At 37.0% G+C, this 27663-nt stretch overlaps 1 protein-coding gene and 1 long non-coding RNA gene across 2 annotated transcripts in view; both read left to right on the forward strand.

Moving 5' to 3' along the window:
• Window positions 1–3722: 3722 nt before the first annotated feature.
• On the forward strand, window positions 3723–8307 carry LOC124172020. Its single transcript, XR_006868046.1, has 4 exons — window positions 3723–4079; window positions 4547–4759; window positions 4895–5031; window positions 7862–8307. It is a non-coding gene; the product is annotated as an uncharacterized LOC124172020 (long non-coding RNA).
• Window positions 8308–9632: 1325 nt separating this feature from the next.
• Window positions 9633–27663, forward strand: part of LOC124172018 — a 41354-nt gene continuing 23323 nt past the window's right edge. Inside the window, exons 1-2 of the mRNA XM_046551418.1 lie at window positions 9633–10006; window positions 10302–10439. Coding sequence (XP_046407374.1) covers window positions 9857–10006; window positions 10302–10439 — 288 coding nt within the window. The 5' untranslated portion in view covers window positions 9633–9856. The remainder of the gene's footprint in view (window positions 10007–10301; window positions 10440–27663) is intronic.

Raw genomic sequence — 27663 nt, forward strand, 5'->3', positions numbered from 1 at the left:
GGCTTACAGAGTTAAAAAGGCTAGAAATGTTGTATTTCTCGAGAATGTTTTCAGGTCCCCTAAGGAAACAGAAACCAGAGTTTCTAGCAATGCTGTGCTAATGCCTCTAAATACCTCAGTAGTGGAATATCGAGGTGCAGATATTGATGTTGCTTTGCCACAACCCAATGAGTCAGATGGTGTAAACATTAGCACGTCCAGTGAGGGTCAAGGTGAGTGTGAAACAACAGATGTAGGCATTGGGTCTAGTGAGGGTAATTCAGGGTTTGAAGGAGTCAGAGACGGAGGTGTACTTCGTAGGTCTCAGAGAGTTATCAAACCCACACAGTACGCTGACTTCATTCTATATCTGACAACAATGGGTGGAGAATCGTGTGACCCTGTCAATAGCTGCATGGATCCCCAAACTGTTGGAGAGGCACTCTCTAGGAATAGGGATAAGTGGTTGGAGGCCATGGAAGATGAATGGAATGCTTTGGTTCAAAAGGGAGTTTTTGAATTAGTTGACCTTCCCAAGGGGAAATCCACTGTTAACTGTAAGTGGGTATTCAGGGAGAAGAAGAATGAAAATGGGGAAATTGTGCGATACAGGGCTAGGCTAGTAGCCAAGGGTTGTAGCCAGAAGTATGGGGAAGACTACAAAGAGACATTTTCTCCTGTAGTAAGTTATGCTACTATTAGAGTTTTGATTGCCTTAGCAGTAGAACTTAATTTAGAGATACGCCATTTTGATGTCACGGCTGCCTTCCTAAATGGTGAGCTGAGGGAAACAATTTACATGAAACAGCCTGAGGGTTTTGTCAAACCAGGGGCTGAGAACAAAGTGCGTCTCCTAAAAAGAGCGATCTATGGGCTTAAACAGGCTTCAAAATCATGGTATGATAAGTGTAAAAGGGTATTAACTGATATGGGATTTAAAAATTTTTTGACTGAACCTTGTGTATATGTAAAGGGTGATGATGATTCTCTGTGTATTCTTGCTGTATATGTTGATGATTTTTTGGTTTTTGGTCAAATTAATGTTGCAACAAATTTGCTGAATGCACTCAAAAATCACTTTGAATTAAGAGATCTTGGTGAAGCCAAAAATGTTCTTGGCATGAGAATCAAAAGAAATGGTGATGAAATTTCTATTGATCAGAAGGAGTGGAAAGTCAATTGAAGGGTTTGTGGATGCTGACTGGGCTAGTGAAAAAGAAGACAGAGTTTCTTGTTCTGGTTATGTGATAAAGTTTGCTAATGGTGCAGTGGCCTGGGCTAGCAGAAAACAAGACTGTGTTGCCACATCAACTGCTGAAGCAGAGTATGTTAGCCTTGAGTTGTGTGCAAAAAAGGCTATAGTACTCCACAATATTGTAGAACATGTGTGCAAGGTGTTTAAAAGGGCTGTTCTGAATAGCAGCGAGCTTGGTGCTATCAATGAGTTGTGTGGAAAGTTTGTATTATTTAATGATAATCAATCTGCTGTGAAAAATGCCAACTCACCTGATATCAAAGAGCGATCCAAACACATAGACATTAAGTACCACTTTATTAAAAAATTAGTTGAGAATGGCAAGGTGATCATGAGATATTGTCCAACCAATGAGATGGTGGCTGATGTATTGACTAAAGGACTGGTGAAGGTCAAACATCAGAAGTGTATTGAGGGTATGAATATGGTAAATGTATATCTCGATTAAGTGAGGGTGTTATGTATTTCTGAGGGTAATCGAGATGGAATAAGTTTTTGAATTTTGGCGCACTTGCCGTTGTACCGTTATGCTTAAATAAATGAGCGTCGTCTTCCGGTGATGGTTTCCTAAGTTGGTGTGTTCTTTTTTTCCTCCACGATAAGTCCATATTTATCCACTGCCGATTTAATAATCTCAACAGGAAATGGCAGAAAGTCCCCCTACGGCTAAGGATAAACACCATAAATGGATTTAGGAGTACAATATCCTAGGTTTATCGCAACATATCACTAAGAAATGCATTTAAAGAAGTTTTTATTGCAACAGAAATCATGATATCTCCAAGATATCATTAAAACCGTATTATTTTCACACAATACCGCATCAGGTCTTGAATAAGTTATATCTACACATTAACAATAAGCTTCCACTCCACTCTTAACAATCACTATTTATATAAGATTTATAAAAGCACAATTAAACGCGCAGGCTTAATAAAAGTAAATATAAAAGTAAAACAATAAGTTCTAGAGAAATGTACATGAATAATATACACACTGACAATAACGCATTGAAATTGAAATGGTGTACGAAGAAATAATCAAAAACTTCTAGTTATCCATAGCCATATTTTTTTAATAACTCTCAATAATTAGGCATATGCCTAATTATTGAGAGTTATTAAAAAAATTAGTGATTATCCTCTTTGATAATCACTGAAGCCATTTCAGAAAAACCTAATTAATTATATATTTCCATATTTTACAATTAGTTACTAAGCTCGAATACGTACCACAAGTAAATATTCGGCCAAAGATGTTGAAACTTCAAGTACACAGGAGCAGACAGCAGTATAAGCACTGGGCCACGACAAAAGTTCGGTGTTGATGTATTTTTCCGTTTTAACCAGCCCAAGGAATGTAATCCTCTTCAAACAAAACTGGAATTAAAAATTCGGAATGAGTCAAGGAAAAGATTAGTCGCAAAAGCGACTCGTCGAGATTTTAATTGCATCCTAAAATTAAGCATTCACACTACTTCGAAATATAATAGCCATTCTTCTCATGAACAACACACAAATAAAGCAATGAAAAGCGGAGTTTCGTCCACTAATATGTATCCGGATATGCAGATTCTAGTCAAAAACGTATTTTTCTTCATTGATGTAAATGACCGTAAGATTACTTCATACCGGCATTGACAAAAACAAATATTTTTATTGAATACAAAACTAGCAGCACTAATAGTTATTGTTACACTTTCTGGTACGTAGTAAATAACTACATCAATCATCTCTGCAACCCAGACTAAATATTATATTTTAGTCACAAAATTTCACATATTCCATTGATGAATAGAAAACACAGAAGCACAAAAACACTCGTCAAGAACCTCGCCGGATTATCTGAACCGGAATACATATTTTTAAAAATTACAACTTATGCACAGTTCAAACCTAATAATTGAAATACGTGGATCAACACTATAAAAATTTAAGGTAATAGTATTAAAGTAACCATTAAGCGCAGAAAAACTTACCTCACGTAGGCGGGAAGACGTTGTTTGGTGTCACTTGTCCCTTCGGCGTATTTGAAGCCATTTCGCTCTTCTCTCAGTATTTTGAGGGAAACTAAAATTTTTAAACACGTCCTTGGTGCTAATGGAGCAATTAGGAGCCGAACTACAACCTATTGTGCCGTATTTCTACTACAAATAACGGAAAATCTTGCCAAGCAACTGCCAGCCACATTCACTGTCTATATGTAAACAACAAGTGCAGAGAACAAAGATGATAGGATGCGACGACTCAACTTTGTAGTGTATTATCAACAATCCAGAGGACTCTGGCTTAAATTACACTCCTGACCCAAAAATTAATATCAATAGTTATTCTGTTACTTTAAAACCATTTAACGGATAGGTCATATCACTTCAGTGAAATTTTCATGTATTGTATCTAAGGGAAAGAGGCTAGAAATTCGGCTTCTTGCAGATGTGTCTCTAGTGGTAAAAACCGCAACTAAGAATCCTTCTAAATCAGTACCAAGGGGACTCCATTACAGGAGTCTCCAGAAGGGCCAATGGGTAGCCTTTCACCTGTTGCCGTTTGGCGCGCATTTTATTCGATCGCCAACATTGGCCGTAGAGCGGCGCCACTAGGCATTGATATCTGTGTCAGTGTAATTTTCGCCATTAAGCTTAATGGAAGTGGGGCGACGCGCTCCGTCTTTAATCGGATTTTTGCAGTAATTTTTGTAGTGAGAGTCGTAGATTCAGTTTTATTCGGCTTTAGCAATGAGGCCTGACCGGCGTTGCTGTGTCCCTGGGTGGAAAGGAGGCTACTATTGCCAAAAGAGACGTAGTAAGGAGCTGGGCGTACGCAACGAAAGCCTCTTCCAAGCAAGGGTAAGTAAATCACCTTTTTTGGTACATTTTGATGAAATTATTTAAAAATTGAAACTTTTATTTATTACCGGACTCAAGGTTAATTCCATGAGTGCAACAAGTGATTGTACCGTGAAGCTTTGGGTAGAAATGCAATATAGCGGCGTGTCTTGGTCGCTGTGTGTGGATGCCGGCTTGATTGCAACGTTCCTTTAAGAATATGCATTCAAAGACCAGGAGAATGGAAAGAAATTGGTTTTATCTGTTAAAAAGCTGTGATTATAGTGTAATACTGCTCATTATTAGGAATTATCATGTTGAAACTCACGGGGTCTAGATTAATCTCAGAATTCTGCCATTCGTATTATGCTAATGGCGTCGTTGGTCGTCTTGCGTTGTGGCAGGATTACTATTAATTTGCGCGTGAGCTTTGGAGTTATGTACTTGTATTATTTAATCGGAGCTGCTATTGGATGAATTTTTTTCAGAATGTTGCCCAAATGCAGAAATGGTGGCGGGTGATACCTCGTGAACAGGGAGTTATCGGAACGAGATGTTGGCTTTTAGGACCGCTTTCCAGAGGGATCAATTAAGCGGTGTACCGACATTTAACTTTAAGACGGTTCCATCGTCAAGTGGCCGGGATCCAGTGCGAAAAAACAGTGGTAATAAATGAGAGCAGCGCTCTCCTAAAAGTGAAGGTGAAGTCCTCGTTTGTCGCTGATTTGTGGTTTTCCGCCTATGAAGTGTGCTTAATGCAATATATATATATATGTAGTGTCTGTGCAATCGCAAGCTGTGCTTTGAGTCAATATATTTTTATGGGATTTTTTCAGGTGTTATTCTATGGAAGAGAGATGTCTAATCCTGGACTCAAAATTCTTAACCTCGCTGATGTTTCTCGTCTCATTGATGATGTGAATGAGTAACAGATATGTGCTGGTCTGTCTGTTCAAGCCGTCAATGGTGAAAGGTAATCATATTACTGTATTTGTTTACTATAGTGTAGTAATTAAGTGGGCAGTTTCAAAAATACTCTTTCACTTTTGATGAATTTTATACTGTTGGAGTGTCCTAATTCTGGTCTACATTTGTTATGCTACACTCACTGATTCTTCTGGTGTACCATGCAGTCGACGTTGGATTTACTTATGTGGCGTCATTTGTCCTATTCCTTTCTTGCCTCTTACATCCTTTTAAATCATCTTAGTAAATGTTCATGAAGTAATGGAGCTGGTGAAGAAATAAATTTCGTATTGTAATAGAAGAAATATAATCTATTGTAGATTATGTTTCTTCCCTTCTAATGTCAAATTTATTTTTATGTGGGAGGATGAAGGCAATACTCAGTAGCCTGTTGATGGGTGGGGCGAAATTACTTGATTTTGTTTGCCTTAGGTGTGTGAAATGCGATGCACATGATATGGTAATTGGCCTTATCATATTTCACGAATTTTTTCCAACATTTCCATCAAATTTCAGCAATAAATATCATGACTTACGCCTGGTCTACAATGGGATATAAGCTGTTAGTCATTTCTTGTCTCCATTCACAGACTTAACCATAAGAGGGAAACAGTTAAAATTTGAGTGCCTGTATTATGTCTGACACTGAATGCTTGCGTTTTCATAGTGCCTTTTTTTCATGATACAGAAGTTTGCAGAGTTACTTTTTGTGAATGTAAATATTCCACTCTATTAATGCTCTTATTATATTCTCTTCATAACTACATACCAACTATTAGTTTCAATGCTTTTCACTTTAACCAATTACATTAAACAATCACATTAAACCAATAAATATATGTTTACTAATGCATGCATGTTTAATTAAATGCATAAATTTAATGGTTTAAAAGACAGTAGTGCCTTTCATTTCCAAAGGATATGAAAAAATGGTGCATATCACCAAAACCTCTCTTTAGTGAATCTCCCATTTTTGTATCAAATCGCATAAATTTTAGCCCCCTCCACTATGATGTAAAGAGGTTTTAATGTGTCAGGAAAACTAATAGTCATAATGGTCTAGTTTTCTATTATTCTATATTAACTATCCAATTATTTGAGCATTTGAATTTTGGGTGTAACTGCAGTTTTTCAATGAATGCAGTCTCAGTCATACTTTTCATCCAAATATCAAACTGGTGTCCCGCGGTCAAATTTGCATCAAAATTTTTGGACTAAAAATTTTAAATGAATTTGGAACACGGTCCCATAAAACATCAAATTTTGACCTGAGGCAATATGTGAATCAAGCCAAATTATTTTTTTTCATGGTAAAATGACTGAACTATGTCCACTGTAGTTTGTTCTTTGTTCTATTTTAAAGATTATATGTATTTTTCATATCAGGAGAAAAACAACCTGCACATGAAAAATGTTTTAATTTTTGCACTTGCTATGTACTAGAGTCATGTCATGAATATTTACTTGGACATAGAACACAAACATTTCATCACACTTGAAGGAAGACCCAACCCTGACCTCCACAGTCGTGAAAAGGATTTTTTTTAGCAACAAAGAGAAAAGAATCTCTAATATGTATTTTATTTTTAAGGTGGTGGGTCATATCATAAGGAATACTAGAAAAAATAATTTGGCTTGATTCACATATTGCCTCAGGTCAAAACTTGATGTTTTATAGGACCATGTTTTTGACGACAAATTTTCTAAATTCTTGTGAAAAATAACAGTTTAGAGAGTTTTTCAATATCACTTAGCATTACTTTTAATTAGTATTTGAAATCCTCATGACTTCTATAGTAAATGTGCAAATTTTCATCAGAATTTGATGAAAAGTATGGCTGAGACAAATTATTTCCCTCTGGAAGTACAAGTGCCTCTGGTGACCGCATTCATTGAAAAACTGTAGTTTCACCCAAACTTCAAATGTTTTGAAAAAAAACTAGTAGACATAGGCAAGAAATATTTTACACTGTTTCATTCTTACGTGGAAGAATGAAAATTGCCAACTTTCATCAAACTGTGAGTCAGTGGGACTACGTAGATTTCCGCGGTGTTCAGGTTCCAATTTCTAAACCACCAAGGAGTTAAAGCACGGAAAACATAACTACCAAAGGTGCATACTTCACATAATTATCACAGGTATCTATCAAGTAACAATCTGATATCATAGGCGGATCCAGGGGGGAGGGGGCACGTGCCCCCCAGACCCTTAAATAATATGCAAGATTTTTAATTGCGTTAATATTGTTGCCCATTATCATTGCATTCGTTTTGTATTACGAGGTATCCTTGTGCCCCCCAAAACAAAATCCTTAATCTGCCCCTGTCTGATATGCTACCACTTCACAAAAGGGTATATGAGAGTTAATCACCACTTGAATGCTCAGGAAAAGTTTTATTTTCACATATGACTGAAGGGACAGCGGCACCAACAGAAAATTAAAGACTCAAAAATTTGAAAAACTCTACTTACTAATGAAAACTTATGAATAAAGTCAAAACCAATACTTTCTCAACACGTCAATGGTGAGAAATTTCCCCTCTATTGTCCATTTTACATAACCATGGCCCAAGCCCGTAAGAACCATAACAATGGCCTCCAATGAAAAACCAGTACCACTGACTCACAATTTCTCCATATTTCCGGTGCAACCGCGTCGGTTTGTTGGTGATGACAACAGTTTCCTTGGTGGTTTTAATCATTGCTATTCAACTTTGCAACCTACCTCGTATTACCTTGAGTGAACTAACTCCTGCTTTGCATTGCTTCAAATTGCTGTTCATTATACGCATGCCCATGGTGTACACATTTCTTATTTGCATTTTCAATATTACAGATCAATGTTACTAGCACCCGTTGGCATTGTGAGACTCCTGCACCTTTTTTGAACATATGGCTGTGGTGAGCTGAATCACATCCCACCCATTTCTGGTTTTGCAAGAGGCTACACAAGCAGCAGCTGCTCAAAGATATGCTTTGATTGGCCAAACATCATCTATAAGAAAGAACATTGACTACTTTTCTTACAACTTATGCCCATTGTGGAATAGTATTTTGGCTCCCTTCTGGAATATATATCATTGTAGTTCTACCGTGAAAGTGTACATTAATTACGGCTGACTTCAAAAATATGGAAATGGAAGGGCTATTGCATGAGAAAATGCTGTGGTGAGAATAACCTTGATTGTGTCCGTGGAGTCAAAGTTTTTGTGCTACATTTTTGTGAACTGTCTTTTGAACCACCTTTTATTATGTCAAATAAATACTGAGCATGATTTTCAATTTGACTTTATCTTTTTCTGCTCTTCTGTATGAGTTAACTTTTTTCAGCAACTTAGTGTTGTAGAAGCATTTCACTTGAAGTGAAAGAACTATGATTCATTCATTTAAAATTTGTTCTGATAGGTTGCACTAATCTTCAGTAATTATTTCGCATTGCCATCAACTTCCTGCTGCTCACTTATGCTTAATTCATCCTTTTATGAATCAAGTTCTAAGGGTACTATTTTTATATTGAATGGGTATCAATTTTCTGTGAAGTCATATACCGTCTTGGTTGTTGTGCAGTCTTGAGGTGCTAGTATTGGAATGATTGGGAGGCATCACCTCTTTGTTGAGGAGAGTTGTTCATCTACGGCCATGGATCCATTGATCACAGTAAAGGATATCAAAATATGTTATATAATATATATGTTTCCAGCTTAGGAATATTATTGATGCTTACATGGGCATAGCCAGGACTACCTGGAGGGGCAGGGGGGGGGAGAGAAGGAAACCCTCCTCTGGGGGAAATGATAATATTTTATGCTATTTTGGGCCTTTAAATTATGAAATTCGTGGGTTGTCATGAAGCTGTTTTGTGAACAATGGTTAAGTAAAATAATTTTTTTACGTCAGTATGTTTTCCTTCAAAAAATAATGTTTGGGGGAGGACGTGACACCGTGGCTTCTCCTTAGGATGGTGAAATGCCCATGGTACGACGTGAAAGTTCTGGGCGTGATCAAGACGTCAGACGGTAGGGAGATAGCCAGTGCGTTAAATGTGGATGCGTCAAAAAATTGCTAATAACAGATTCCCCCTTGCTTGTCAGCTCTGATTTTTCATTTTGGTCGATGGTAGAAGTGGTCGGATTGTTTCATTTCAGTTGGCAATCGCCTCACATGCTTTACTTGTGTGGTTAATGTGATTTACTGGCTCAGTTACGTATTGCTGCCGTGTATGTGAATGCGTCAAAAAATTGCTAATAACAGATTCCCCCTTGATTGTCAGCTCTGATTTTTCGTTTTGGTCGATGGTAGGAGTGATCAGATTGTTTCATTTCAGTTGGCAATTGCCTCACATGCTTTACTTGTGTGGTTAATGTGATTTACTGGCTCGGTTCCGTATTGCTGCCGTGTATTTCGTCGTGAAAGATAGACACTTTTGCCTGGTGGCGCCGCCAGTGGCGATATTTGAAAACTGAATATAATGCGCGCGGAGCGACAACAATTCTAGCGGCGTACATGAGAATCCTCTATTGTAATATTCGTGATCAGTACACTAGTTTCTTCATCTATGTCTCATATTATCAAGTGGTGTTTACGTGTCAATGAGCGTGAGAATTGTTATGTATATTGTGTTCAAGCTGTTGCGATGTGACTTATCTTTAAGTTGAGTAATTAATTGTTTGCTTTATTAATCATTTCGTTGAGCATTTCAAAGTATTTTCATACATCATCGCAGTGAATGTAGTTTACCTGTGGGAATTTGAGATCTGTGTCAATGCTGAGCTGTTGGTTTCGTTGACGATTGACCTGAATTGAAGGTTGAAGGAGGTATTACGGGGAAAACATGAGTGTTACTGCTGGCAGGAATTCCGAGGGTACTCCGTGCAGGCTTTGCATGAAGAAAAATGATAATTATTATTACAATATATTCACCTCAAATTTGGCGTCCACAATGACTGTAGAAGATGCTATTCATGAATTAGTCGGTTTAAGGGTAAGTTGACAAGTACATTATATCGATATGGTGGTTTTGAGTAATTTGACCGGTGCGGAGAATTTTTGTGTGCTCCTCTCTGACTTCAAACACTCATATTTTGGAAAATACTTGCAATGGGTCTGTAATATTTTGGATTTTTCTTAACTAAGGTTGACATTAACAACAGGGAAAAAATAATCAAAATCTAAGATGGTGGGCATGGGACCCTGGTTGAGTTGACATGGAATGACTCTATTCGTTGTCGTTCTTCTACTTTAATTTCGTATTACGAACATGTTGGTTGCTATCTCAGGTTGCTGTGGATGATGGCCTGCCCTCCGCTCTATGTCCTCTATGTATGGAAAAGCTAATTGAATTCAGTGATTTCAAAAGGATTTGTTTAGAATCGGACGCAGAACTGAGGAAGTTTTCGTCGAGAAATTATTCCAGGGTGAGTGATTTTCCTGCTTTTGTCATCTCAATACAGTTGCTTGGCTAGTTTAGGAGAATCTGAAGTGTTTATTATGGATATTCGTCGACAGTCGTGAGAAATCTAGGAAGATTTATTTATTCACGGATTCGACTTTTTGCAACTGTAATTTGAATAAAGTAAACTGAAATATGTAAATTAATCATCGTGGACGTTTTGTATTTTTTTCATCTTGTAGACTTAAAACATGACAAATAAGAGGCACTAGAACAAAAGTTCGAAAAAATACCAGAAAGCTCTTGTCATTTTAATATTTGTTGTATATAGGTGAGTGAAAATATGTTTACATTTGTCTGATGTAAAGACAGGATAGGATTTTACATTTCTTGAATTGCAAATACTTATGCCTAAAATACTGCGATCAAATAAAATTCGATGTGTTGGTCACATTTCTGTTTACTTAAGAAAAATATCTACATTTCACTGTTCAATGGCATTAATTTTCTTGCCTTCAGTGGCAAAAAAAATCTTTCATATCTATAATCAAGTACCTAACTTGTTGCTTTGTAGAAGTACCATAAAATGATTCGAAAATAAGAAATGGACTAAGGAAGGTTACTCTGTAACTCATTGCCATGCATATTCAGAGGTAATTGTATTTTTGTACGCGTCATGACATCCTAATAGTGAGCATTGAACATGCATTGTTTTATGTAAGTAGGGCCATTTTTACTTGTTTTCTAAGTAAATCGAAATTATTAATGGTCGGTCGTTGCATAGTGAAAAACAATACACAGAATTTTATGCAGAAATTCTGGTACAATTCAGTTTTGAGAGGGGGAAGCGACTGCATTTGAGTTTACGCATTATTTCTATAATAATTCCTATTTTGCACTTTTGAGGCCATCATATAGTATATGCTCTCAGCGAACTTTAGTCATATCTTAATTAATTTGATCGCATTGTGAAAAGAGACTTGTGAAAAACTGTGGTGTACATTTTAAATAAATGAAATTAAAATTTATATTAATACAATATTATAAAATATTATTTTTTATCCTTCATTATTATAATATATATGTGGTTGGGTAATACAGGCAGGTTTTTGTTACAAAAATAAATGAGAATTAAAAAACAATTAATATTAATAAAATTACAGCACTTCTTTGCAGATTTCTCATTTTAATGGCTGTATAAACATAGTGAGTCTGACTTGCAAGGAAACTACCATTTTTGGAGTACCATATGAAATGTTAAAGAAAAGGCAATAATATACCTGCCGGCCAAAATCTTGCCCATTGTGAAATTTGCCCATTCAATCAGGAGTTGACGAATTAGCATTTATTCTTTCATTCATATTTTTCCTTAAGGGTGTTCTATCCTAATTCAAAAATCCAAATTCAACCGTCGCCGGATTTTAGTTGCGAAGTCGGCCGCAACGCCCAGTGGAATGGGAAGCCTCCTTTGGCGGAGGGGAGCAGTCGCTGACCGAAGGAAAAAAAAGGAAAGGACGAGGGGTCGAGCTTCGCTCCGACCGAAAAAAAACACCCGGCGCTGTATCAAATTTCACTGTGGAGGTGCGATATTGAGAGTGGTCGGGATTCGGAGGTTGATTTTTGCTCTTTAGTCCCATCTCAGCCACTCGGTTGACGTTTCTTGGAAGAATCCAAATACGCACGCTCTCGACGAGGCTAGGAAGTACGGCCTGCTTCAATGAAGAAAGGCGATTACTTGCATTGTTCTCTCTTTATGCACTCTCCTCGAAGGGGAGAGCTGGTCAACGTTCTCACCTCAAAATTGTTAAGTGTTCTTCAAAGCATCGTAAAAGTCAATTACGCTAACCGAAATGCGCGTACTTCGTGAAACTTTTTAACGTACAACTTTACATTTTTACGTTATTCCTCAGTATGAATGAAATAGTAACCACCCACGTCCATTTGAAAACGTGTATTCAATACAGTTACTTTCCGAAACATGTGTATTCAGTAATCATAGCGCTACAGGGAGAACACTAATGAGAAATATGACAAATAATGAATGAACGAAAATTGATTTTCAATCATCTTTAATATTTATTGATTTATATGGTAAGAACATCATAAATTGCATATTGCAACAGACATCACATACAGCTTTAATAAAGCCAATAACCCTGAATATATCGCATCGGGTAATATTGACTTTTTCTTCGATGTTTTTTTAACAAAATGATTCCGTTCGAACTAGAGTTTTTCTGGTCTTTAATTTCTTGTAATTCTGACTGAAGTAACGTTTAATATTCAAAGTGTTTCCTAGTTTTGCTGCAACCGACGTTTTGACCCGATGCGACCGAAAGTGTTACTATTTATTCTCGCTACCGATCCATCGTGGAGACGATTAAAATTCATTCGCTCGCATTTGGCTTGATGAAATCGCCGATGACTCATCTTCCTGGAATACACCCATGTGCAAAGTGTGTATAATGAATCATCAGCATTTCGCCTCTTTTTGCGCAGGATTATTAGATATAGTTGTGAAAATCACAAATCTCTACTTTAATTCTGTTTCTGGAAATTATGCAAGAGATCGTGATACAAGCAGTTCAGTGAAGATGAATAACTGGCTCTTATTAGTCTCCTTTTTCTCTCAGGTGCGTATAAAATTTCCCATGTTGATATTAGGGAGATTTGGAGCAAAGAAGTCTATCAAATTTTTTCCCGTACACTGAACTATCGCATTTTTTTTTCTACGGTGCATTAGTTTTTATGACCTCAGCACTAGACTAGAAAGTAAGAAAAGTGACTAGTAAGCTGCAGTTACTGAGTTCATTAATAAAATATCCAACAAATTTGAATTTGCAAATACACCATCAGAGTACATCACGATCCTTGAGCAACTTATACCATTTCGAGGCCGATGTCCTTTAACGCAGTATCTATCCAAAAGCCAAAGAAATATGGTATTGAAGGCATTGCTGTGGTGGATGATAGGAAATTTTACCTAAAAATTTAAATTTATATGGGCAGGTAGCCAGATGCCCTTTCAAAGAATCCAATTCACATCATGAAATTGTCAAACGCTTAGCAGAGCACATTGACTGCAGAGGAAGAAATATTACCAGTGACAGTTGGTGTACCAGCATGCCATTAACAGTAGAACTTTATCAAAAAAAGATTGGATATGGTAAGAACGATGAGTAAGAACAAAGTAGACGTTCCTCCTGAATTTCCCCCAAGAAAAAATAGAACCTTACATCATAGGCGAGGGGAAGGGGGGGGGGCAGCTGCACCCCCTCAGGAAGCAAAAATCGCAGAAGTCTTTAAGCAAAATCGGTACTGAATTGAAACGAAAGTATTCAACAAATTTCCTTTAAACCCACGAAAAATGATATGCATTAGTAGGTATAAGATATGTACTTAACTAAAATAAAAATATTTTTTCTATGAAATGATATCAGAAACTAATAACGCGCTGTTATGATTTTCTTAAAATATTTTTTTCATTCACCTTTTCCATGCTAAAATGTCAAAATTTGGCTTGCACCCCCTTCTAGACTATGACTTGCCCCCCCTAGTTATGACCCTGGGTATACCCTTGTCTTACATCCTTCCCTTTTTGCTTTACTCCCGACATTTCCGCGTTGTAATACCTACGTTTCAATAAAATCCATGTAGTATTTATTTCTGCCATTATCCATGACGCATGTATTACTGCCTCAAGTGGTAACAAAATGCCTCCTGGCATTATATCATTTTACAATACTATCAGGGGGGTGTGGATTCAAATGATCAGCTTTGCTTAAATTATCACTGGACGGCATGAAAATCGGCCCTGACACCATTCCTGCTATTTCGTTTGTAAAATGACCTCCTAAATCCGAATATGAACTCTGTTTTTCTCCATCACCCACCATTTTCGGAAAAGCCTCCAATTTTTACCACTTTTAGGTCATTTGGAGAAATTAAAAGGATTATTTTAGCATTTAAATTTTTTCTAGGGGCTTTGAGGGGTGCAAAATTCTGAAAAAAATAATATTAACGGTAAAGATGTAGATTTGAGGGGAATTAGTCTCCGTCAACTGTGTAAAAACGCATTACAAATGACCAATTTTGCCATTTTTTCGCAAATTTTCACGCATTTAAAAAAATTTCCAGCTTCTATTTCACATCATCCTCCCCGAAAGATAATAATACAAAGCAGCAAGAAAAAGCAGTATTAATAAAAATATTTTGCTGTTTAGCATAGCAGCAATTATTAAAATATGTAGCAATAGCTCGGAAGATTCACTTTACTACTCTGGCCCTCGCAGTGCCTCTCCCGCTCAGGCTTGGACGGCAATTCTCTTGATTTCGCAGCTAAGAAAAGAAAAGTAATACTTTCTAGTTCCACGAAGAATGTAAAACTGAGATTTTATAATTTCATTGGATTAAAAAAGTATTCTTTCTCTTTAATCATGGAATTCCGCAAAGTATCAGCCTCTAAAATCAATTATGTATATTGAAGTTGTCATCATCTTCCCTCGGTATACCTCTAGCGATCGCAGAGTCAACTCTTTCGGTGTTCTGGACAAAGTTCCTTTTTTCCCAGTAATTTAAATAGTGCAAAACAGTAAAAAATGTTTTACTCCGGCTTTTTCCAGGTGAATGTCAGTATGTGGGCTTGAGTTGTGAATATTACCGTGCTTTAATGTGTAATTAAATTACACGCGTGTAAAATCATCGTCATTGCTTCTGCTATGTTTGCGGTGAATTGACTAAAATATCGCAACAATAACCTCTTTATTTAATTCTTTAAACTGCTTATAAATTTTTCTTTGGCTACCAAATTGGCGGTCAGGGCAAGGATTAAGCTCCAAGTGTTTGCTGCACCACTTGTTACACTAATTTGACCAAATACTTGGTGAAACTAATGTAACATATGGCACGAAGTTGCGCCTATATGGATGCCAATCTCTTACAAAAGGGCATAAAAATCTTTTCCTGTAGGACAAGAGCGCCAACACTGAAATTAATTTCTACGTAAGATGAAGGCTTGGTTTTTTTCTGGAATTAAATGCATTGCTGATAGAAATTATGATGCCATGTGACCCAGAAAAATGGAGACTGTTTATGGATTCGTCAAAGACAAGTTTTGAAGTGGTCCTGTTGGCCAATGGGAATGAGTTACCTTCTGTCCTAACTGCATACTCTGCTGATATGAAGGAGACGTACCGATATATCAGTTGAATCCTGTAGAATACTAATTATCGTGATTATAATTGGTAAGTTTGCGCTAATCTGAAAGTTGTCGCTCTACTCACGGGACTGCAATCAGGCTTCACGAAATACTGCTGCTCCCTTGAATACAACAGCCGCGCCCGAGAAAACATTACATCTTACGGAAATGGCCTCTGCGAGAAAGCTTCACTCATGGTTATAAAAATGTCGCCCATGTTTCCCTGGTTCCGACAGAAAATATTCACTTGCCACCATTGCACATCAAACTAGGACAGATGAAATACTTTGTGAAAGCAATCGACAAGACAGGAGCTGAATTTCAATTTTTAACTAAAATTCCTTGTCTTAGTGAGGCTAAAACCAAGGAAGAAATTCTTTTAGGTTTTTAGAAGACTTATTTTTATTCCCACTTTCTAAGCACTACTTCATTACTTACTCATTCGATCAATTTTATCTTCATCATTCTTCGGTGGCACCACATTTCGAAAGCTTCCAATCATTGACTTCTCTGCTGCTATCAACGTCCAAGCCTCACTTCCTTAGAGAATCACACTCCATATGTAGCGTATGATGAATTGCTTCCTTACTTCTATGCTTGTATTCTCATATGTGAGAAGATTCATCTTTTTGCAGTAAGCCCTCTTCGCCAGCGCTATTCTACTGACTATTTCTTTCTTGCTTCGTCCATCGTTGGTAATTCGGCTTCCCAGGTAAGAAAACGCTTTCTCCTCTTCTAGCTTTTGATTTCCTAGCCTAATGTTTGTCCTAGCCTCCTCTCTTTTGCTGCATACTAATATCATAGTCTTCCTTTTGTTAATTTTCAAACGTTATCTGGCAATATTCCTTTCTATATTTGTCAAATTCTTCTTAAAATTCTTCTCTTTCTCGGCTATGACTGCTATGCCGTCAGCGAATCATAGCATACTGTTTTTTCTCCGTTAATATGGACACCCAAAGACTTCTCCTTCCAATCACCTAAAATTATAAGGTTTTGTTCACCTCTTACCTGTTTGATTACTGCTGTGATATCTTCGTAGACGCCTTTGACTTCTTCATCCTAGTAGTCCGTCATAGATATGTAAAGCTGTACCACTACGGTATCTACCGGCTTAGTCTCTAGCTTTATCATAATTATCCTTTTATTTTGGGCAGAACCTTTTTCCCTGAATTTCTATCGTATGCTCCTTATCTTTTACATAATTAACGGAAGGAGGAATATTTCTAGCAATTTTTCAAAGTAAATTAGTAAAGGCATTAGAAATAATTTATCCCCTACGAAATTAAAGCGGGCCAAATATTGGCAAAGTCGAATCCATTAGTTCGGAATCAGACACAACTTAGTCCCAAGAAGATACATTGAATGAATAACACGCCATTTGTACGTTGAAGATGTTGTTATATCATTAAAATCTAGGTCACAATAACTTTTCTTATAATCGTGGAAAATTGCAAGTGTTTGTTTCAATATGGAAAAATTCCGCTCCATAACGTTTGAATCTTCGGATTTTATTTGTAAGTTGAATTAAGTAGGTATATGTTTTTATGTAGAGCGTTTGAAAATCATTAATCATTCTACCAAATAAAGTTGTTAAGCATGGAACGGCAACTAAATATTATCTATCGTACAGTGGTTACAGTTATTTGTGAAAGAGGATACTCCAGCGTCACATGCAAAAGGTTTTGTGCTCTCACTCATACAAAGTACTGCGTCGAACAAGCAACTTTGTACGCAGTCACGCGCACGAGAGCATGGTTAAATACACTAGTGCATAGTTAAATAAGTATGATAATCGACATGAAAAAATCATTTGACTAACCTGGGATTCGAACCCGGATATCCCCGATGGCCGGTCAAATATGCTACCAATTATACCTCGAAGCAACCTTTTTCCTTGAATATGAAATTCTCCTTTTAGTTGTGTCTAAGATTCGCCTAGAAAAAAATTACTTGGTAATGTAGCTGATCGGAAATCGGGAGGATCTGGGTTTGAATCGCGGCTAAGCGAAATCTTTTTTTCGTGGCAAATAACAGTCTTGGTATATATGTATTCTCATTCATGTTAAATAATAGTGGAGTATAAGAACTAAAATTCCCTTCGGAATTAATAAAATGGGAAATATATCAAGTAGAAGACCAAACTGCATTGCAGGGTTCCATCCCGGAAGGGTCATACAGTGTACTGAGGGGTAGAGAAAAATTGATCGGGTAATGCTCTTGAGAAATTTTAGTTTCTTCCCAAAGATTACAACCGCGCTGCGGTGATGTTAGTATCATTCTAAACTGAAGAATTTTTAATGAAATTACATTTATTTGTCATAAATTTCTAGACGCATTATTATGCCGAAGAATTTCAACAGTTAAATATGATGAGTCTTCCTGATCCTGTGCACTAGTATTTTATATGAAGTCTCGCATATTTATATCGCAATGTGGTCGTTTACTCTGACACGAAATCGTAATTTTAGTTAATAATTCGGTCGATGGATGGGTAAAAAAAACTAACTACCTCGTTCAGTCATTCTCACAAAAATTAGAATTGAAAAATCGCGGAAGTTGCCGCCCACTTCTGAGAAAAGTTGCATTCATCATCCGAGTTTCGGTTCATTACGACCTGTAGTGAGAACCATTCATTGAGAGAATCAATTGCTCAGAAGTGTGTAAGCAGCACGTGAAACAGGTTGTTGGTGAGAGATATACCGCGAAGTTAGTTTTCATAACTTCACTCGAGCGAAATAAATATCTCACATTCAAGTTTTATCCGTGTGTATTGTTTCTTTTCTCGTCATTCCTGCTACACAAGTAAAATTCTTGTCTTATACTTGTAAAACTGGTTCACAAGTTCATTGGATCTCGTGTATCTATTTTTTTGCATACAACAAGCATATTTACGTAAATAGGAGATAGTTAACGATTAAATTCGGTTATCTTGACGTCATCGCTGTATTACATCGACCAAACATCAACCCCTGCTTAGTGATACGGTGGTTCAAGTTCAAATTCTTTCTTTCGGGTGACTAACGTAATAATTAATAATAGTAATTTTAATGATAAGAATATTTTTATAAGAAAATAACTTTTCGAAGTTTTCCCCCTCGGTTGCAAGTTATCGAGAAACATATATGTCGGAAATGCAAGACAAATAAACCAGCGTGATACTTTTCATATCGTGTTTTGATGACATAACGGTTACTTTTGAAAATATTTAGACACGAAATGAAGATATGCACATTATATTACCTACTCGGTGAAATATTTATTCTTGGTTAGCGTCAGCAAGAACTTAAAAGGCAATAGTGTAACCTAGAACCCAACTGATAATGTGCAGTATATTCTCTTTATTCATCTTATTTTCAATGCTTTGTTACAAAAAATTAATATTATAGTCATAGCCAATACATTATCGAGAGGTACTTACTTTAAAGCAGTTTCTCCTTCTACAGTGTAAATAACATCTTTTGTTGCAGGTTTGGAATGGCTAAAATGGTTTAAATAATTTGATAGTCTATTTATTAGCTGCATTACGTTTTTACAGATTTTACGTTGATGAAAATACGTGTCTGAAGATATACAAACTGTTAATAATGTAGCACACTTAAAAAAGGATTTATATATTCACCATTATTCCTGGTACTTCTTTTCCACCATTCCACAAAAGATATGCTTCCTCTTTGATTTCCTTTCACTCTTCATGCATAAGAACAGAAAACTAGATAACTCGCGCTATTTCAACCGCCAACGGCGCGCCGTTTCAAACATGCCGCTCGCAACACAAGAACACTGGGCTTCGGAAAATAACGAAAAAAAAAGCTGTCGGGCTGCTGGGGCCAGACCACGGGTTCAGACGGGCTTCTTAGCACGACGACGAAAGCATAGAGGGGAAAAAAAACAGTTGGAGGGGACACAAGACACCATGGAGGGGAAGTAGTGAGAGAGACTGCTGTGGGGTGGGAAGCTCTTTCCCCGAGAGTGGGGGATCATACAGCAGCGCCATGGAAGAAAAGATCGTAAGCGCATGACGTTGAGAAAACATGCTCGGGAATTTGAGCTACAGCGTGGTTATTACGAAGGTGACATTCATGAAACGTATTTTATTTCCAAGAAGAAGGATGAATGTACTCATCTACCAAAAAATATATTCAAATCGCGTTTTCTACATGGCAGAATTACATCGAGAAAACAGGCGTTTAATGGTGTTTTTGAGCGCCAATAGCTAATTAACAAATGCTTTTCAAATAATTTTTATTCGCTCGCCGAGAACAATAATCTTAGCTTAAACCATATCCAAAACAATTTCTCTCCAGAAATTATAATAAGCGAGCAATCGGCGAGCAAACTGAGGTCTTCAGAGCCGTTTTTTGCGGAGGTATAGAACACCCTTAATAGGAAAAAATTATGTATTCATACCTTGGGATTAAGTCATTACACCTACCAATTTTGAACTTTTATCATCAGGCATTTGGCTGCAATTCTCATAAAATTACTTTCCAAGTTATATGTAATTAGAATATTTTTATTTATAATTGATGCTTCAAAGTGGCCATGGAATTTTACATTCCTGCTGGAAAAAATAGAAATTGTGCAGTCTAATCTTCATGGATACTGATAATTATCTTATCTAGGAGAGACCCTTGTGTTTTTCCACCTCTGTATAGAATGTGATTGGATTCTAGGAAAGTAGAGAATGGAACAACCGGCTCGTTAGGTGAAGTGGAGATCGGAGAGTAATCGGCTGAAGATAAGTAAATATTACCCTCAAAAACCATAGTAAATGTGACATTACTGTAAATGGCCCAAAGAAGGAGAGGAAAATTTGATCCCTCATTTTATCAGTTGTGGCATATGGTATCACTCATGCTTGTTGTCTTTTATCTCATCACTCCATACTTCTTTTTTATAACATAATGTCACAACAATATTGCAGAGTTCTACAACTCTTACGCGGCAAAGTAAATAGGAAGGGAGAGAGTAAATTTATGCTACAGGGGTTCTATGAAACTAGGTACGCCATTGCATCAGTAGCATTCAAAATGAAAGACGATGCACATCACAATTTTGTAAAGAACTAATGAAGGAGAGCCCAGGAGAATTTACAAAAAAATTGTTTCCCCCAACAGGAATTAGGAATATATGAGGAAAAGACATCTGGAATTCTCTGCAACATCCAAAAATAAACATCTGCGAATAGAGGGACGACAAACAGTATGGATTCATTTGTGATGTTCAAAGTGACATAACATTGGTCAGCCATGATTCAATGAGTGATTTCCTTTCATCAGTAAAAATGAAACAAAGGTTGCGTGAAAATTGGAGAGGGAAACTAGAGATCAAATGCTCAATGGGACTTGGCAGTCTGAAAGGCAGAAGAGGAAGCCTCTTTCTTTGGTCGTATATGTAATCTAAGGAAATCAAACATCAAAATTGTGAGACGATTGTTTGTTTCCTTCCTTCAGAGGAAACCAGGCAACCGATTGAGGAAATGCCAATGAAAAATTTGCCATCAGGGAATATGAAAGTTGAAGCAAAAATTAAGTTTTCCCCACAGGTCTCTCTGTTGATTAAAATGTACTATTTTGTTTGCTATTCCTCATGGGATAATATCTGATAATGAAGGCTCGGTGGAAATCAAGTGCCCCTATTATTATATATGTGAGCGTGATGCGCCCGCTCCCAGCGGGCTTCCCCCGCTCTTTTCAATGCAGGTCCACAGAGGGATAGGCATGTTTCTAATTTAAAATGTAGTAAAAAAAAAGGTAGGGTTATATGTTCAAATTTAATTCGAATGTTCATGTACAAATTTAATTGGAATATTCATGTACAAATTTAGGTCAGAGGACCTCTCAAAACACAACATTGGAAGTAATTACACTATCCTCTGTTAAATGCACATGATGACTCATACTTACCTATCAGCAGGAGACTTGAATGTGGAATCAGCCGCATTTTGATAAAAGTTATTTAAAGAACGCGAGATATTGTTGCAAATGAACAAATGCATCAGTTTGTGCGCCGTTAACATCAGGAATATTGACCCTTTTTTTTAAGTATTTAAAAACTAATTTTAGGAAACATTAGCAATATTTAGGAAGTAAGATATGCCGTCGCATGTTCTCTGATAAATTCTGTGCATTTTGGTACCTTATTTGTAGAGTCTGGTTGCGTATAAGTTGAGAAAAAGGTAACTATACAGTAGAAATAATATAGAAGATATTCCTAGGGAAGGAGTTTAAAATATTTGTTACCTTAATGAAAGTTAAAGAAGGAAATAAGCTACCCAGAAGAAGCAGATATATCTACGAAGTGTAGAAACTGATAGAAATATTAAATAAAAAATACGCATTGTGATTTTATGTTGTGGTATCCTCTAGGTTTTTCAATTAATAGAAAGCCGAGGGAAAATCATTTTTTGTGCAATATAAATGGTGGAAAAATTAAAGGAATTGTACGTGAACTTCATATTTCCCAAAATATGCCATAATGCTTCAGGTTAAAATAAATAATTGTACCGGAGTGGATGTTTTTTAATTTGCACCTACATTTTCCTCTCAAATATTTATCCTTGTATATCGCAGAGTGGCCAACATCAGCCTCCTGCTCCCGCCACTGGTTTTTCCCGATAATCACAAATATGGCATAGCTGTGTACTGATGGTGTAAAAATGTGTTCTACACTCTCTAGGAAACATTTTTTTCATCTCCAATTTTATAAATTAATTAAAATTGTAACAAAATTAAATATGACTTTCTCTCCATGAGCGCTTACAATATGCTATACATTGAAATAATTATTAGCTAACAGCGGTGTGAACCACATTGTTTTGCAAGTCACATGCGGGTCAAATGTTTCTAGACATGGCCATAGAAATAGGTCTCCAACAGGTTAATGAGATCGCAATATACAAAATTGCTAATGCCTCCTCTAAACGCCTCTACCAATTATGAACCGAGTCGAAATTTTTCTCCTAGAAAAGATAAAATGGCGAGGCACGACTTTCATTTTCTCCGAGTATCTTCAAGTGAGTGAGATAAAAAAATTAGGATACCATAACTCTTCTGCTGACTGAGATTTTAGTGCTGATGACTTCACTTCAAACAGTTGAAAAAAGTGAAATTGGTAAAATCCCAGGGGAGTTCAGCTTTAATAGCTATGTCAATGGCTGATTTCTTGAGTTGGTCACATAAGGTACTACAATTGATGATGTAGTTTAGGTGGCACCAGCTTCTTTTAAGTACACCTCCACTTAAGTTACTTAGAACCCGTACTTAAGTTGCATAGGCAAATGTTTTCACACGGTTGATGCTCTTCAAATGTTGTAAATGCTACATTATAATACCCATCCCACCACCCCTGGCTCATCCCGTTGGTTACGTTAAGTTGTACTGTATTCAATGACGTGGTTTTTGAGCATTCTATTTCGTTAGCTAACTTTCTAGTGTTGGGGTTATTAAATCGACAAATTTATTTAGTGGAGTGTCTCATCTAATTGTTGGTTTTATTTCTGTGAAAACTAATTGCCATGCCTGTTGCTCATGGTATCACCCGTTTTATAAAACTTAGAAACATTTTAAGGAATTTTAAGACTGAGACGACGGTAGAGGATCCGTTGAAACATTAAAGATTCCATGGAGTCATAATCGAAAATAACGTAAACAAATGCACTTAGTAAAATCCCACACACTGCCATTGAAACCATTGCATAGGATGCCGAGGGGGATATGGCATGGCAATTTCATTAGACGTGGGAGGAATGGCAAGTTAAAATTTAACATCAATGGTTTTAATAAAGGAGTGGAATTGACTAAGTGTTTTCGATTATGAGTACGTTATGAATATGTCATTCCATGAAGTCAACCTTAGTAATTCTAAATTCCTCTGGCTCCATCACCTCTCACCAAATAGCGTTTGCTCAGGGACTGAAATCAGTCTTTTATTTTGACCTTCTAAGTCCAAAATGGCTAATTTGCAGAGCTTGGAAGTTTACTTCAAGTATCCATGGCTTTGGATCACAGAATCACTTAATTCCTCTCGTAGATCTTCATCTGTCAACATAACTATTTCCAGATGTAGACAATCATGGTGCTGAAGTTGACTTAAAGCTCAAGCTTAGCTACTGCACCACAATAAAGATTAGACTTAAGTGAAGTCACTTTAGTCTGTAGGTTAGAAAAGGCAATGGGAACTAAATTTTTATTTGATATTTGGTTGCCTCGGTGGCAGTAGGGTAAAGTCCTCACCTGCCAAACAAGAGCTCCTTGGTTTGAGTCCCACCAGTGTAGGTTTCCTCTATTCAGGGAATGGTAGTTCATGCACACATGATTGTTAAATATGTTGAATAACCCAATATAAAATGGCCAATATGAGCTGTATTCAGTGGTTTGAGAATAGAGTAAAAAATAAAAATAAATTAATGTGGATTGCCTTTATGTAACGAGTAGCCTTGGTTGATAGCAATATGAAATGATTTAAAAAGAAGTCTTCTTTGCTAAAAAGCTTTGTTATTAAATATTATCTCTCAATTATGGGTAATGATCTTATTTTTTAACTGGAGCTATATAATTTATAAAAAAAATAATAATGCATGCGTCCAAATACTTGGTGATCATGGCATTAAGTTCCGCAATGGTTCTATCTTCATTATCCCTTCATGGTGCAGGTGTCCCAAACGCTTGTGCCATGTTGTTGCTGCAATTTTACATGCTTTCATACCTTCATGTTCTTCAGCTTCTTTTCTTATTTGTGAAATAGAAGCACTCCCTTCAGTAGTGAGGTAATACAGGAAACCAACACGATACCCCTGGAACAGCGTAGCTTTTTCGTCGCTAACAGTAGTCTTTCCGTCTCTCCTCACAATGGTCAAGCCCTTCTCTTCTAATTTCCCTTCCGAAATCAAATTGTCTTGGAGGCAAGGAATATATAACACATCAGTTAACTTTATTTTCCATCCACCACATTCATTCGACATCTGGATGGTCACTGATCCTTGACCTTCTATTTTTAGCGATGTACCATCACCCACAGTTACTTCTCCAGAGAGGGGTTTGAAATCAACAAACAAATCTTTCCTAGGGCTCATGTGATCCGATGCTGCTGAATCCAGTATCCATATGCCGTTGTTTGCATGGTTTGGATTTCTTTGCATGCAGAGTACTTTATAGCCTCTTGATACTACTGATGCTGATGACTTCTTCTCTTCTTCATCTTGCTTCTGTATGGCAGGACAAAATCTTGCAGTATGCCCCTCCTTTCCACATGTGAAACAAATGTATCTCCTCCCAATAGGTTTCTTTGGAGCATTTTGTGATTTATTTTCACTGCTTACTTTAGGTCTGTTTGGCTTCTTCTTTACCTTGAGAACCTTGTGTTCTTCTGTCTTCGCGTAATCCTCATTTTTCATTCTCTTCTCTTCTAGCAGGAGTTGGGACTTAACATATTTGGATGTTATGTCTCCTTCATTTGTTCTGTAAATACTTCGTATAAACCGAGCATATTTTTCTCGAGGCAGACCCATGAGGTAGAACGCAGCCAGTGCTCTATCCGGGAGATTAATGCCACACTTAGTAATTTTACGGTTGTAATTCTGGATCTTGCTCATGTACTCCATCCTGGAAAGGTCTTCCGTTTTTTCGGTATTTACCATTTCCTTTAGGAACATTATCTCTTGGAACACGTCGTAAGTGGTGCACATGTCTCTTAATGCCTCCCACATATCCTACGCTAGGTCCAGTCCCACGATATCATCCAAAAATGAATCATCTACGTATTGTATGATAATGGCTCTGGCCTGTTGATTTTGTCGCTGACGGCGCCTAACCTCTTGTGGTGGGAGTTGGCTTTCGTCTTCCATTTCTATCTCGTTTCCATCACTGCCGAATGCTATGTATGGATGGAAACCTTTTACCGCTTCCCAACAATCTTTCTTCATTAAAAAAGCTTCAATTCTTACAGCCCATACATCGTAATTATCGCTGTCGAGTATTGGGATACACGTCTTCTTTTCTTCCGCCATTTTTGATGATTCCGAACTTACAAAGAACAATTATGGGGTTCACTTCTTCTAACCTCAAACGTATTCGCCGTTCACACCATCAAAAGAAAACTTCGCTTCGCATCAACACTTAGTGTTTAAGTCTCATAATCTGTCAAAAACGAAAAAAGTCTCCTTTAGGTCTTCGTTACAAAAAACTATTTTATTCGTCTTCTATATCCCAAGGCCGCACAACAATCACTTTTTTATATTGGCAACGTAAATAAGAAACAAAACAAACATTCATCATCACCTTGAACGTCAAAATGCAAAACCCTACAAAATATTAGTTTTCACATTACAACAGTAAGAAAGTGCTACACCGAGAAATATGGGAAGAAAATAACTGAAAAACTGTATTTGATTTATTTCAAGTCGCGGTGAATTCATGAAATATTTTCATTTTAGAAGCGGAAGTAGCAATGCGGTCGAGTAATTCAGTCTCCATGGACGGGAGTGAAGATAGTTGAAATGTTTCCACCAGCAAGTGATTCAGGGTGCGCTGGTGGCCCCTTTTATTAACTGAACATAGTATGTAGGCACTTGCAAGAAAATAAAGCCATAAGTAAAAGAAAGCAAGTGCTATTGCGCAATTTTGTCCATGATTCGAGAGAAAACGATGTGTTCCGTCTTCATTTACTGTCACTTAATTTGATTACGATAGTTGGATGCCTTTTTCTTATTTACTGCCAGGTATGCTCTCATATGGAACAAAATTGCCCTAACTAATGGTTAACGTAATTATTTAAGGTGTATAAAAAATAAGCGTGAAAAATTTATTGCTGAAAATGTCATTCCATTTACATAATCGCGGCTGCATTCTCGCGGTCTCTAGTTGTCTCGGTACGATTTGCTGAGGTAGTTAGGCGGTCTTGGGGGTGTCTCGTTGGCATGATACATGGAGGTTTTACGAGATAAAGAGGGTCACTATATAGAGGTTTGCCTATAAATTTACATCTAAATCTGATGGGATCAGAGGGTTGGTACGAAGTATGGAGGTTTACGATGTAAAGAGGTTCACTACATTGAGGTTTTACTGTAACACGAAACCACCCTATTCCTGTTCAGATGATAGTGTAGGCCTAAGGTCTTACTGACCATGGTTAGGACCGCAGTTGGGTGAACAATTAAGTGAATGATTTTCTTAAATAAATATGGAATCCCCTAGTTTTATAATGGACCAAAACAGAAGAATTGTCGTTTCGTTTACGCAGATATTTACTTTACAAAAAAATTGCCATGTACCAAAATATAGCCTTAATTCTTTGCAGCACAGGAATTATTACTGTTGAATAAAAACTTTTGGGCTATGTCACCGCGTCAATTACTGGGATGGCCCAACATAACCGACCGATTCTGGTCGCTTTCTCAAGGGAGTCTGATGTGTACCCACAGAAGTAATGAAGAATCAGGAATTATAACCTTGGTAGGGTTGGTAATGTTATTAATGTATATCGCTTCCATGGACAGTGTCTAGTTTTCCGTTGGGTAATGGAATTACTATCTGCTATAAAAGTAGCTCTACATTCGGTATGAATCATGAGAAAATGAAGTCAACGATAAAAATTGTATAAATGATTACAGGAATGGCACAGTTATTCAATTTAGAATGAACATTATTCAAAGACTGTCTCATTGTTCAAAGAAATTACAAAGTGTTCATTGCTGTATATGTGTGGATGATAGTTCTATATTGTAAAAGAATGGTGTATTAACCCTTATATGGATTTGCTGCGCCTTAGCGGCGCTCGTCGTTTTAAAAATGGTGTAAAAATTTTCTATTCGAATGAATCATTTTGAAATATTCAGTAGTCTGTTTTTTCTGCTTTCTTCGTCTACATATAAAATTTTGTTAGCATAGTATCGATAGGTTACATTTTATTGGCCTCTAATGGAAAAAGTTACGTCGTTGGATTATCGGCGCCGCTGCGGCGCTCAGTATTTCCTCGTCGCTACGTCGTTGACTGCACTCCCAATGTTAATTTCAAAGCACTTATAGTTCGTATGAAATGCTATAATATCTTTATA

This window comes from Ischnura elegans (assembly GCF_921293095.1).
Source record: "Ischnura elegans chromosome 13 unlocalized genomic scaffold, ioIscEleg1.1 SUPER_13_unloc_1, whole genome shotgun sequence".
NCBI classification, from domain to species: domain Eukaryota; kingdom Metazoa; phylum Arthropoda; class Insecta; order Odonata; family Coenagrionidae; genus Ischnura; species Ischnura elegans.